Consider the following 14,289-nt stretch of genomic DNA (forward strand, 5'->3'; position numbering starts at 1 on the left):
GGTTTTGGATTTCTGTATAAAGCCCAGGGAAAATTCTACCAGAAATTGCATAGCCCAGCTTACAGTCCCAGTGCATTGTTATTAGAAGCTGCGCTGGATGCCCGAAAGTGTTAGGTCTCTGGAATCAAAGTCTTTAGGCGCAGAGGGTCCGTTTCCCTCTCAGCAGCTCCGAATTTATCTGGGCCACACAGTTTTGTGTTTTGGATTTAATTTGTTTTTAATGAAATTGTTTCAGTAGCTTTTTAAATTTTTAAAAATTAAACACCTGCATTTTCTGGTAGACACTTTTAAGAACAGGAAGATTCTCTTGCCTTCCGGGGGCCTGTGTTCTGGCCATGGGGGTGCCCTGGAAGAGTGGGAGTTTATTAAATGGTGTATTAGAGGGGGCAAGCAAGGGGATGACACAATAATCTTATCGTGAGGGACCCTGTTGAGGTTGGGACGTGGGGAGTGTGAACTGTGCCTGGTCGAGTTTGGTTGGAGCGCAGATTCCTGAGGGGGCTGTTCCCTGCTCAGTGTCTGGGGACCATGCCTGCTGGGAATTGGACCTGGGCCTCCTGCATACAGAGCCAGAGCTCCACGTGGGAAGTGATCACTGTGGACAGATGCTTTTGAGCTATCTTCCCTACTTGGTTTTGAACTGTTCTTTTTTTCCCCTCTTGGGTGTTTGGCCACACGCAGCTGTTCTCAGAGGTGACTCTTGGCAGTGCTTGGGGGACTGTCCAGGGTTGGGGATTGAACCAGTGGCGACATGTATCTTTTTATTACTGCTCCCTCACAGATGACCATCTCTGGCCCCATGTTCTTTATAGAAATTGATTGTTCTTATTTATTGAATCACTGTGAGATCCAGAGTTACAAAGTTGTTTATGATCGAGTTTCAGTTGTGCTATGTGGGAGCACCGGTCCTTCACCAGTGTCCACTTCCATCTGCCAGTGTCCTCAGTTTCCCTCCCATCCCCCACCCAGCCGCTATGGCAGACACTTTGCTGTTTTCTCTTAGGCACTGGTTTGCAATGCTGTTACTGAGGGCTGTGGTACCTGTCACTCTACTTCCTTTCAGCACCGGAGTGACCACTTCCTGGTCTTCTTAACCTCCCTTCCCCACTGAGGCAAGCTTCCTACAAAGCACCAGTTCCCCTGCCCTGCATTTCTATTGTCTTGGGACACTATTCTGTGATGTTTCTTTATAGCTGTCAAGTGAGTGCAACTATTCTATGTCTGTCCCTCTCCCTCTAATTTCACTCAGCATGATATTCTCCTTGTCCATCCATGTATCAGCAAATTTGTGACTTCATTTTTTTCCTAACAGTTGTATAGTATTCCACTATGTAATGTACCGTAGCGTCTTTATCCACTCATCTGTTCTTGGGCACTCGGGTTGTTTCCAGATTCTGGCTACTGTGAATACTGCTGCAGTGAACATGGAGTGTAAATGCTTTTTCTGCATTGTATTTTGGCCCCATATTTATAACAGACTGTGCAGATTCTAGTGTAGAGATGATTTCTACGTGAAATTATAGTTACTCTTAAATATGAACTTATATTAAATTCAAAAACTTTCACAGTTTCTGGATATGTGATCTTCCGATGTGCAAATTCTCAGAAAAATGCATTCCGGAAGAATCCTGCTGATCCGAAGCTCGCACGTAAGTTCCAATTTAAATTTCTTAATGATTGATATTCTGTGTGTTTTTAATGTCGCTCTTGGCGTAGGGGTATTGAAGACTTTTTTTTTTAAATTTATGTAGATTTGAAGACGATTCATACATCAACGGGAAAAAATCTCCTTGTTTCTGGTTGGTGGGGCTTTGTCCGGCACCCCAATTATTTGGGTGATCTCATCATGGCCCTGGCTTGGTCTCTGCCTTGTGGTAAGTATCTCAGAGTTCTCCCAGGGTCACTGCAGGGGGCGCGCGCTTCGTCGGGACAGTGTGTGTGTATGTGAGTGTGTGTGTTGTTGTGTGCATGCACTCACGGGTATGGGTTGGGGAGTTCCTCTGCCTTGTAAGGGGGGAGAGAGAGAGAGAGAGAGAGAGAGAGAGAGAGAGAGAGAGAGAGAGTGAGAGAGTATGTGTGTGTGTATGTGTGTGTTGTGTGCATGCACTCACGGGTATAGGTTGGGGAGTTCCTCTGCCTTGTAAGGAGAGAGAGAGAGAGAGAGAGAGAGAGAGAGAGAGAGAGAGAGAGAGAGAGAGAGAGAGAGAGAGAGAGAGAGAGAGTGTGTGTGTGTGTGTGTGTGTGTGTGTGTGTGGTGTGCATGCACACAGGGGTATGGGTTGGGGAGTTCCTCTGCCTTGTAAGGGGAGCGGGGCTGAAAGGGGGTGTGCTGGCAGAATCCCACCTCACCTAGGTGCTCTGTCTTGCTCCTGCTGGGGGAGCCAGGAGCCTGAATTTTCGTTTGCCAAATTGGAAGTTTTCTTTTGAGTTTGGGGGCCACACTTAGCTGTGCTTGGGCTTTTCCTGACTCAGTACTCAGGGATTTCTACTGGCAGTGCTTGGGTACCATATGGGGCTCCGTGGATGGAACCAGGGTGGGTTGCATGCAAGGCAGCCACCCTCCCTGCTGCACCTCACTCTAGCCTCAAGCTTGAAAGTTTCAAACTGCCGGAGAGTTTTTGTTTTCTTAGAGTATATGGACATTAACTTTAACTTTCATATTTATGACCCAAGGGTGGAGAGACTCAGATGGTCTCTAAAACCAAATGGTTTTTGGTTCTTCCTGAGGAAGAAGAGAGGTTCGTTGGTTCTGTCTGTGTTTGCTCACCATCTGGAGGGGGCTGGGGGGGGCTGGCCTGTACCCGGCAGTGCCTCCTGCTTCCCCTCCCCCCCAACCCCCTCGCTCACCACTTCACTGATGGTTGCGGGAGAAGGAATGGGATTGGGGCTAGGGAGGCAGAGCTCAGCGGGTGGAAGCACATGCCAAGTTCAATCCCCAGCTGCCAGTTTTGGCCCCGGACTGGTGTGTACAGCCAGGCGGGGGGGGGGGGGGGGAGAGACCAAGTGATCGTGATAGTTGCTTGACTGCGTTCTTCTCTGAAGAGCTTCTGTTTTCTCTTCTGCCATGCTCTAATCCAGTTGTTTTGGGGTTACACCTGGCGGTGCTCAAGGGCTGCTCCTGGCACTTGAGCTCATGTTCTAAGGGATGAATAGGGGCCTCTGGCACACATAGGCACTCACCTCTCTCTGGTTCGCTAGGGAAGTCTATTTATTTTTTGATTCGGGGCCATACCTGACGATGCTCAGGGCTCACTCCTGGCAGTGGTTGGGAGAACATCTGTGGTGCCAGGATTCCAGCCGGGATGGTCTGGCTGCGTGCTTACCCCCTCTGCTGTCTCCAGTCCCATCACTTGTGGAATTTTTATGAATTGGTTTGCTGTTCCCCCTTGTGGGGAGCAAATGCAGTTATCAAATGCCTTAGAATATGTAGAGGGTTTATGGAAAAGCAAAGAATACTATGTAGCGTTACTAAAGTTACTTACCATAGTTTACTCTTGTCGCCCACAGGATTTAATCACATTCTGCCTTATTTTTATGTGATCTATTTCACCGTGTTGCTTATCCATCGAGAAGCTCGTGATGAGCACCACTGTAAGAAGAAGTATGGCTTGGCTTGGGAAAAGTATTGCCAACGTGTGCCCTACCGTATATTTCCTTATATTTACTAGTCTCTTGCCTTCTGTTTGTAAAATACTCCTGCAGTTCTGACTTTTGGCTGTGAAAACAAGAAGAAAATCCAAAATGAACCCTTTTTCGTTGCACTGACGGGATCTTTACATTTTCTTTTTCCTTTTTGAGTCAGGACTAATGTATTTTACTCCAGCTTTGTCTATTTTTTTTAAAAACTAAATCCTAACAACATCAGGGAAAATAAATAAAGATGTTAGAATTTTTATTCTAGTTAGCAGGAAAATTTTAACCCTTAGAAATCTGAAAGTTACTTGTTTATGGTCAGAATTACTATTTTGGTTACTTTTTAAGTTTTGAATTTCTTTTTTTTTTTTTTTTTTTGGCTACCTGTTGGTTTTTCTTATAAAAACACTGTTACATTTAAAGTACACTTATGTTCTGCATTTAGAATAAAATTTTATTCATTTCCCTTTTGATCATTTACTAGTTGTGTGATTTGAAAGTAAAAATTGGTCTTATATGAAATGTTCCTTATGAAGAGGGTTGAAAGGTATATTTAGTATACATTCTGTCAGGGAGATTATTAGTAGCAGTTTGCTTTACTTCAGCTTCTAAAAAGATACAGCATTTGAAAATGTAAATACTTAGCTTTTATGTAATATATGGGGACTTCAGATTTGTCTGTACAGTATTTTGAATGTGATATAATTATCAGGACTAAGTATCTTTTTAACAAAGACATTTTCAGTATTTTCAATTAAGTTTTGTAAAGCAATATGTGTGAATTAAAAATTTTGAAACAATTAGAATACACTTAGTGTTGTGTAGAAGATACTTTCAAAATGCAGGAAGGGTATTTTTCTTAATCCAAAGTTTGTGAATTTGGCTTTGCTACCTCAATTGCAGGTGTTTTGTTTGCCTTTATAAACTATTGCAAATAGAAAAGTATATATTTTTAGAGTAACATCACTATTTAAACATTTTTACACAGATTGGTGTTTGAAAATTTGCCATTTAGGCTAATATTTTTATATGTTTTTGACTTTTTAAATTAAACAGTATTTTTGCTACTGTTTAGCTTTATGCAGTTTATACTGTATTTTGTATATCCTTTATATGTACAAAACTGTACTGCTTATAAAGGAGTGTTGTTTAGAAGTCTGTCCATCTAAAAAAAGTAATAGTTTAAAATGTCTTAAGTAGATTTGCATAAGGTAGCTTTTGCTATTGCATTTAGTTATGTTCATACAGTCTTATTTTTAATTGTCCTATAAGGAACAATAGAGTAGCAAATTCATTCAACTTTTGTATTCAAAGTAAAATTGCTTTCAGTATGGTAAATATAAGGAATCTAATAAATATAGTGTATATGTTTGGGTTTTTAATGATACATTTTATATATGAGCCATTTAGACGCAGTGTTCAGCATTGCTTTGAAGTGTATGTTGACTTAGCTTATGTTACTATGATCATGAAGTTGGTTTGCTGGAGCAGTCTGCATCCCATAGATTCTTCAAACATAGTTTTGGTGAAATTGTTAATTTTTTAAATTATTGTTATATTTTCCTCCTGGCATGGGAAAGTGTTGTGGGAATTTCAGGGAGGAAAGAAGGTAATCCTGTTCCTGGTAATGAGAAAAAGAAGAGCCTCTGCTACTATTTCTTGATTCAGCTATCATCTGTAATTTTGTTTTGACATGTTTGTTTGACACGTTTTATAATTGTTTCAAGTTGGAAATAATATTGGAAATAAAAAGATATCGCTTTGATCACTTTGGAGTCTTATATTTTTTGCTTGTAACTTGGGATCTTTGGTACCCATAGGAATCTAACTCCTTTTTTTCCTAGTCATTTTTACCCAGGGTGGGGGGCCTTCCTGGAACACAAGGAGTCCAAAAGGTAAACTGGGATGTCTAGTAATTGCTGTTTATGTGAAGGTTCTCTGAATTGGAACTTGAGAAGATTCACTGGTCATCTTACAGGTGATGATCATTGCGCTGTTTGGAAATCAGAACTATTGTTGATTTCATAACATTTGTAAATGAATTTTCTTCTTTTTGGGGGGGTAGCACATTAACTGCTCAGGTTCTGCACTCAGGGATCACTCTTTGGTGGGGTTCAGGTGTCAGGGATCAATCTAATTTTTTTTTTTTCTGCTTTTTGGGTCACACCCAGCGATGCACAGTGCTTACTCCTGGCTCTGCACTCAGAAATTACCCCTCGTGGTGCTCAGGGGACCATATGGGATGCTGGGATTCGAACCTGGGTTGACCGAGTGCAAGGCAAACACGCCCTACCCACTGTGCTATCGCTCCAGCCCCCTAAATTTTTTTTGTTTTGATTTTTGGGTCACACTGGCGATGCACAGGTGTTACTTCTGGCTCTGCTCAGGAATCACCCCTGGTGGTGCTCAGGGGACCATATGGGATGCTGGGAATTGAACCCGGATTGGCCGCGTACAAGGCAAATGCCCTACCCACTATGCTATCGCTCCTGCCCCAGGAATTTAATAAAGTCCAAAAATTTTTAAGTAACAATTTAAAATTTAAAGTTTGGTCAGTTTTATTCTATGGGGTGCTGGAGATCAAATCCGGGTCAGTGACTGATGCAAGGCCCTTCATGCTGTCCTGTCCTCCAGCCCCGCGTCATTTGTGTGAGTGAGCTGAGCGAGCCCCCCTGTGGACCTCCAGTTCTCATCTGGCTGTGGTTTTACAGGGGTGAGTCTGGGGCCGGAGAGAGGACAGTGAGTCCTCTCACTTTGGTCCTGAACGTGTATGTTTTTAATGAAGGCTATTGCGAATGTAAATATCAATCTGCAAAGAGAAGTTTATGAACGTTTATTTTTCTTTCTTTTCACACAGCAGTGCAACATTCATTTTGATCCAGTGAGTAGGATCAATCTTTGTGGGTAAATTCACTGAGGTTAAAAAGTTGGAGGGTGAGCCAATCCTTGTCAGAATTTTTGACCGCTCAGGTGTCTGATAAACTGGGCATTGAAAAGTGTAGAGCTCTGAACTGGTCTCTTCTGTTGGCTTAGATTTTTCAGAAATCTGCAGAGAAAACAAAGCTGTAAGATAAGTTGGAGAACTCAAGCAAACTAATGTCACTAGGATTTGGGAGACTGCCTACTTTTGAAATAATAGTCTGTATACTAGTGAATTTTTGAATTATGCAAAATATAATCACTTGCCCACTTGGGAGAGCCTGGCAAGCTCTCTATGGCATATTCATATCCAAAATACAGTAACTGATATATATATATACCCCGGAGAGCCCGGCAAGCTACCAAGAGTATCCCGCCCTCAAGGCAGAGCCTGGCAAGCTACCCGTGGCGTATTCAATATGCCCAAAACAATAACAATAGGTCTCATTCCCCTGACCCTGTAAGAGCCTCCAATTGTTGGGAAAGACGAGTAAGGAGAGGCTGCTAAAATCTTAGGGCTGAGTGTAATAGAGATGTTACTAGTGCCCACTCGAGTAAAATGGTGAACAATGGGATGACAGTGATACAGTGATATTAGTGAAACTCTGCCCAAGGATTAAAGAGCAATTGTCATGACTTTCAGTTCTTTTATTTTTTCTTCTTGGCTCACACCTGGCTCTGCACTCAGATATTACTACTGGCAGTGCACGGGGGACCATATGGGATGCCGGGGATCGAACCCGGGTGAACTGCGTGCAAGGCAAACTAGTATATATTTTTGAGAAAGTACAGTGGAGGTTATAGCATCTTCCTCAGATTTTAGTCTATATTTTGGGGCTATTTTTGCTTTTTTGTGTGTGTGTGTGCCAAAGGTTCTCAGAATTTACTCCTGGCTCTGCACTCAGGGATCAATCATGGCCAGCGTGGAGGACTGACTATACAGGGTAACAGGATCCAACCCAGATGAGCCTCATGCAAGGCCTGCTTTACTATTTCCGGTCCACGGGGCTGCTTTAATTGTATTTGTTTGAAGTATATTACCGATGTAAATACGTGACCCTTCTAAAGTCTTAGGAGGTGGAACGGATGAATGAAAATCCAGAGACTAGGACGGTCTGTAGTGAGCAAGGGGACCTGGCGCAGGGGCTGAGGCTGCCTGTGAGTGGCCTCGGGGGAGGTCTGGCAGCAACGCTGAGTTCCTTGGCACCACTGGCAGCCGACAGTCTCTCCACAATCGAATGGTGCAGCCGCAGACAGCACCGCAGCTGGAATGAGGCGCAGGCGTCCCGGGACACGCCCCACACCCGCAAGGGGGCCAGGCGCTCGTGTGTGAGCACCGCGCTTGGCAGGTGGAGGTCACAGCTCCATGGGCAGGCCCCAGCCGGCAGCCCCAGCCGACGAAACATCAGCCGGGGGAAATGGTGGTGGGGGGCGGCACCAAAGCTGCAGGAAACGGGTGGTTACCTTGGTTGGCAGAAAGTATATGTCAGGAAAATCACAACACAGCTCAAAAGGCAGCGAGTCTTCAAGTATGTTTTGTTCATGGTTCCACCTTGCCCCCTCGATGAACAAACCAAAGATATGAACCCCAACCGAGTGGGGGTGTATACCCTGAGATCAAAGAGAGGTGGTGTCAGTGGGTCTCCAGACAGGGTTCTTCCTTAAATAGAAGCTCCACCCTCCACCTGGAGGGCTGTTTGGAGAAGGGGGCCTCACGTCCCCCATGGGGCACCATTCTGCTCACAGCAATTTTCCCAGGTCAGTGCTCCAACCTATATGTAGGCTTTGGTCTACGTCCCAAACAGGAAAAGCACTTTAAATAGTATCTCCCTTTGAGCCTAGAGATCTGGGTTTGGACACCAATCATGTAAGTTCTTCTAGAACCGAAGGAGGACCCTCTTACGTACTTTTTTTTCCCCCAAACTTGTTTGAGGGCACACCCAGTGTGCTCAGAGAGCACTCCCAGTGCAGTGCTTAGAAGCCAGGAGTCCTGTCTCGCAGGTCTGTGCTCCTCCAGCCCTTGGAGCCGCCTCCTGGGCTCCTTCCCCCACACCTGTAAGCTCTCCAGTACCTTAAAGGCTTTCCGGATCATGTTGAGTCTCTTTTGCAAAGCTAAAGAGAACATCGAGTCTTCGTTGGCATCGGGGTTATCAGAGATGACTTTGTGGGTAAAAGTGAGGGCATTCAGAGGGATTCCTTGGTACCTTCCGAAGTCTTGAAGCACAGAAGTAAGAAAGGCTTTGGAGAAGAAAAACCACGTCAACATGATCCTATGAGTTTCAGGGATTAAGATTCAGGGGCTGTGTGCTTCCCTAACGTTGCTGCTGCGGCTAGCAGTGCTGAGCTCTCCTGGGGAGGGCGAAGCAGAGGAGAGCTGGGAAATGCAGGAGGAAGGAAGGAGGAGTGTGTGGGTCCAGCCCCTCACTCAGGCTGGGGACATCAGCTGCACCAGATGCGTGAGCGTCCAGGGGAGCGTGGGCTGCTTTGGTAGGTCCCATCCTAGCCAGATTCTCGCCATTGCATCCTGGCCAGATTCATTTGTGGGGAGATGGGTCTTACCCACGTCTGACCCAGTATTGGAGGGTCAAGTATGTCACCCTTCTGGCAATAACACTGGGCTACAGGGAGTGACTGAGAGTGTCAGAGTCTTTCCAGAAACTGTATATGGGCCTCAGGGAAAGGAGTTGCTAAACTGACAGAGACAGAGACAGGAGGACCTTGAGAAGTGAGGAATGAGGAATCTGGCCACTTGATCAGGACAAATGGATGCAGCTATGCCTAAAGCCAAGTGCCCCCCCCCCACACACAATCTTCCTTCCCTTTCCTATTTACACAACCCAAACCTTATACTATTTTGCTCAGGCATATTCAGATTGTACTTCTGTGTCTTTTTTTTTTTGGGGGGGGGGAGTGGTTGTTTGCACACCTGCAGTGCTCAGAGCTCAGTCCTGCAATATTGCTTGCATGGCACCCCCAGTGGTGCTCAAGGAACCATATGGTACTGAGTGCAAGCAAAGCATGCACTCCAGCCCTTCGAACCACTTCCCCACCCCCAACACAACTCTTCACTTTTCTGTTTCCCACAATCTCCTCTTTTCCCTGCTAACTCATCTTGCATAAGAAGTCAGTTAGCAACTTCATCCTATGGCTAGGGCCTGTAATCACACTGCCTGGAATCTGCCTCAGGTGCTCACGGAGTCATTTTAATTCCTGGACTGTGCAGTTAAATCCCCAGTCCTGCCTGCACCTTTTAGACTGGCATGCCACCTCTTTGCTATTACACGAACGATCCACACAGGGCGCCTGTGTTGGAGGCCTTTGCTCCCACCCTCCTCCTTGGATAATCTTTCTCACATTTCTCTATCATTCTTCAAGACCAAAGAAAGCATTTCTCTGAGTCCAGCCAGAGTGGCTGACTCCTCCCCATGTTCATCTCAGCGGGCTGCAGGCTGTGGGAGAAGAGACGTGGGTTTTGACGGATTCTGCGCCCGTGGTGGCAGCTGACATGCTGTGTCTTTGTCAGAGATACTCATCTTGGTCACACCCAGGCCACTCTCCTGAGCTCCAGCCCCACAGACCCAATTGCGGAATGAACATTGTGTTTGGACTCTCTAAATATCTCAAACTTGCTGTGACTTCTCGTCTCCCTGAAACAGGCTCCCTCTCATGTGGGGTGCTCAGGGATGAACTCGGATTGGCTGTGTACAAAGCAAACCCTCACCCACTTTACTATTTCTCCAGCCCTAGTATTGGCACTTTAGACCTCCTATTACACTCTCATCACGGGTTGGTGTCAGTCATCTCTTCTGATTGGATGTTTGTCTTGTTGAACATTTATGACCCATCTAATATTCATCCTTTATTCCTGTTTAGTGGGTAAATGAATGAGAGAACTGACACACAGAGTCAGATCCCTTGTAGGTGTTCATTTGAAAATCCCTTCTACTACATAGGGGCCAGAGAAATAATATAGGGGTGAAGGTGCTTGCCTTGCATGTGGCCGACCCTGGTTTGATCCCCAGAACTGTATATGATTGATTATCCGAGCAATGCCAGGAGTGAGCCGTAAGTACAGAAACAGGAGTAATCCCTGAGCATCACTGGGTGTGACCCCCAAACTCCCTGCCCCTCAGTCCCCGTCAAAAGAATGCAGTGAATTTTGGGAGAGAACTAATGCCATTCACTGACATCACAGGATCTGAGACTGGAGGTAAGAAAGGGAAGCTTGCCAAGATGCAGGTGAGGTGTACCAAGAACAGGAGGTATTTGGTAGGGTAGTGGGAGGATCAAGGGTGTAATTGAGTGCAAGACCGAGCCCTAGAGCTTTGGAGATGCACAGGTACTGTGGGATCCTCTCATCCTCACAGGGAGGAAGAAAGTATAGCCAGGGAGGGACTGGGCCAAGCTTGCCTGTGTCAAGTGGGGGATTGTTTCTTGATTCTTACACTTACCTTGTGGGAAAAAAAATGCTGGGAACCAGTATTTGGTAGGAAATCCTTCTGTGCCCGTGTCAGTCTTATTCTGCGAGTAGTCAGGCAAGTTATTTGTCTTTGTCGATGAAATTTTGGACATCCAAGGAGTGATGAATTTCAGATACCTAGTGGAAGGCAGAGCACGGGGTGGAGCCATCAAGGGTGTCATAATGACCCACTTAGATGTCCTGAGCCATTTCCTCCTTTCTGCCTTTCCTTTAAATCTCAAGTTCTTCTTCATTCACAACACCTTATCCTGTACCTGGATGGAAACCAGCTAAGACCTGACTCCACAAAGTGCTGGAAGGCAATGGATTTGGGTAACCTAGGCTATTGCTTTAAAATGAGAATGGTGATAGATGATATTTGTAACCTGCGGTTACTATGAGGATGAAGTGAGCTAGTATGAGTAAAGCATTCAGCAATATGTTTGACCAGGCACATTAGGCCTTTCAAACAGTTTTGTATTCTGTGTCAAACACATTAAATATTGTATCACTGTATCACTGTCATCCTGTTGCTTATCGATTTGCTCGAGTGGGCACCAGTAATGTCTCCATTGTGAGACTTGTTGGTACTGTTTTTGGCATATTGAATACGCCACGGGTAACTTGCCAGGCTCCGCTGTGCAGGCGAGATACTCTCGATAGCTTGCTGGGCTCTCTGAGAGGGACGGAGGAATCGAACCCAGGTAGGCCACGTGCAAGGCAAATGCCCAACCCGCTGTGTTATCACATTAAATATTACATGCAGCTAATTTTTATTTCCCTTTTGATTTACCCTTGCTAGTTTTGCAGGGTATAATGCAGAATAGTAGAAAGAGAAATGTAAGGGATGTGGTCCTTGCTCTGTCCTTGGAATAGAATTACCATGGACAAGCCTCTCAGCTGCTTAAGCTTTCTTTCCTCACCCTAAAGTGAAGATAAGAGTGCCTTCCTGGCTTTTCTCCTCAGATGGTGTGAGAACCCAAAAAGACCAAGTACGTGAAATGATGTTTTAAATGGTTAAACCTTGAGCAAAAGGAAGGAAGGATATGATTCACTTTCATCCATACCTATTATGTATTGCAGCATATGCCATTTTGGTCCAGGTATTGAAGAAATTCACTCGCTGGATGAGATCATTGACCCAGGAAACCAGGGGTTTACAGGACTTGTAGGCTTGTTTCTGTTGGGATTTTGAGACAGGTACATCATCTGATTTTATTCCTCCAGATTTGTATTTGGGGTCATGCAATACATATAAACAAATTTTTGCCAGAAGAAATAATTTGTCAGGAGGTATTCTCTTTTAAAAATTTTTTTTTTAAATTTTACTGAATCACTGTGAGATAGTTACAAGCTTTCATGTTTGGATTACAATCTCACAATGATCAAACACCCATCCCTCCACCAGTGTATATTTCCCACCACCAATATCCCAGGTATACCCCCCCATTCCCACCCTCCCCCTGCCTCTATGGCAGACAATATTCCCCATACTCTCTCTCTACTTCTGGGCATTATAGCTTGCAACACAGACACTGAGAGGTCATCATGTTTGGTCCATTATCTACTTTCGGCATGCATCTCCCATTCGCTCAGGAGGTATTCTCCATGCTAAAGTACATACATAGTGAGAATTCTGAAAACCATGATTGGGGCAAAACAGCATTATCTTGATGGTGTTCTGGGAAAAACTCTTGAAAACTTTCACCAGAAATGAAAGCTTTCCTCTCTCATATCAAATGTTTTAATTCACCCCCTTCTCTGCCTACTCCCCTGCCCCTTTTATGAACAGATTACTTTCATGTGCCATTTGCTGTGAGCAATTTCAACTTTCTGACCTTTCTTTCCAAAATCCTATACAACCCCACAACCCCATTCACTATTTACTCTTCCTTATCCAACATTTCTTTCTTTCTTTCTTTCTTTCTTTCTTTCTTTCTTTCTTTCTTTCTTTCTTTCTTTCTTTCTTTCTTTCTTTCTTTCTTTCTTTCTTTCTTTCTTTCTTTCTTTCTTTCTTTCTTTCTTTCTTCTTTTTTTTTTTTTAGGGGGAACCTGGTTCATATTTCAGAGGGCCACTCCCAGTGGTGCTCTGGTGATTGAACCAGGGTCAGCAGCCTTCAAAGCAAGTGCCTCAAGCCCTTAATCTCTCAACCTTTCTTCCTGTTTTGAGTCATGCTGTCCCCGTTTCTCTAGAGTTTCAATCATTCAGCCTCAGCCTCATTTTATCATGAGATTTTTTTGTATCTTAAATATACAAACTACCCAACACTTACTCCTACTTGTTTGGTCCTTAAGAAAGTATTAATAATCAAATTCAAGAATGCATTTATAAGATTCTTGTAGGAAATAGTGGGATTCATTCCTGAGAAAGCCAATCAATGTGGTACATGACAACCATAAAATAAATTAATGGAAAATAATTATCACTTCAATATAAACAGTAAAGCTATTTCACCAAATTAAATATCTTTTAATGATAAAAAGTGAAGCAAATTAGGTAGAGAAGAAATGTCTCAGCATAGTAAAAGCCATTCATAAGAAAATCACTGCTAACAATGGAAAATGAAAAACCTTTCCTCTAAGCAAGGATGCCCAGTCTTGTTATTTTTGTTTGGCCCAGTATTGGAAATCATAGTAGGGTATTAGGCAAGGAGATACAAAAGACATCTAAGTCAGAAAGAAAGATATTAAATTATCATTGCTTTCAGATGACATCTTCTCAGAGATCTGAAAGACTTCAAAAACCCCAAGTGGTTAGAACTAGTACGTGAACTCTGTAAAGCTGCAGCATAAAAAAATCAAGATAGAGAACCAAGTTACATTTCTATATAGGTACAAAGACTATCTGAAAGGTGAATTAAGAGAACAATTCCATTTGCCACAGAAACAATAAAGCACTGTAGCAACGTCACACTGCCATCCCGTTGCTCGAGCGGAAACCAGTAACGTCTCTACGGTGAGACTTGTTGTTACTGGTTTCGGCATATTGTGCGGGCAGGATACTCTTGGTAGCTTGCTGGGCTCTCTGAGAGGGACAGAGGAATTGAACCTGGGTCGACTGTGTGCAAGGCAAATGCCCTACCTGCTGTGCTATCGCTCCAGTCCAGAAACAATAAAACATACACTAATAAATTTAACCAAGGAGGTAAAAGACCTCTATCCTAAAAGTTGCAACACATTGAAAATGTTGAAGTCACAGATAATTGGAAAGTTATTGCCTTTTTCCTTTGGATTGGAGAAATTAGTGTCTATACTGCCTACTGTGATCTACATACAAT

General features: G+C 44.0%; 2 protein-coding genes across 2 annotated transcripts in view; one reads left to right on the top strand and one right to left on the bottom strand.

Annotated features, from left to right (window-relative positions):
- LBR (lamin B receptor) overlaps positions 1-5,398 on the top strand; it is a 31,874-nt gene extending 26,476 nt beyond the window's left edge. Inside the window, exons 12-14 of the mRNA XM_055147433.1 lie at positions 1,569-1,649; positions 1,752-1,874; positions 3,508-5,398. Of these exons, the coding sequence (XP_055003408.1) occupies positions 1,569-1,649; positions 1,752-1,874; positions 3,508-3,668 (365 nt within the window). The 3' untranslated portion in view covers positions 3,669-5,398. The remainder of the gene's footprint in view (positions 1-1,568; positions 1,650-1,751; positions 1,875-3,507) is intronic.
- Positions 5,399-6,466: 1,068 nt separating this feature from the next.
- The window catches only part of DNAH14 (dynein axonemal heavy chain 14), a 311,036-nt gene continuing 303,213 nt past the window's right edge, over positions 6,467-14,289 (bottom strand). The window contains 5 exon segments of the mRNA XM_055117878.1: positions 6,467-6,679; positions 8,017-8,163; positions 8,624-8,790; positions 11,004-11,149; positions 12,079-12,191. Of these exon segments, the coding sequence (XP_054973853.1) occupies positions 6,467-6,679; positions 8,017-8,163; positions 8,624-8,790; positions 11,004-11,149; positions 12,079-12,191 (786 nt within the window).

The sequence above is a fragment of the Sorex araneus genome, chromosome 9 (assembly GCF_027595985.1).
Source record: "Sorex araneus isolate mSorAra2 chromosome 9, mSorAra2.pri, whole genome shotgun sequence".
NCBI classification, from domain to species: Eukaryota; Metazoa; Chordata; class Mammalia; order Eulipotyphla; family Soricidae; genus Sorex; species Sorex araneus.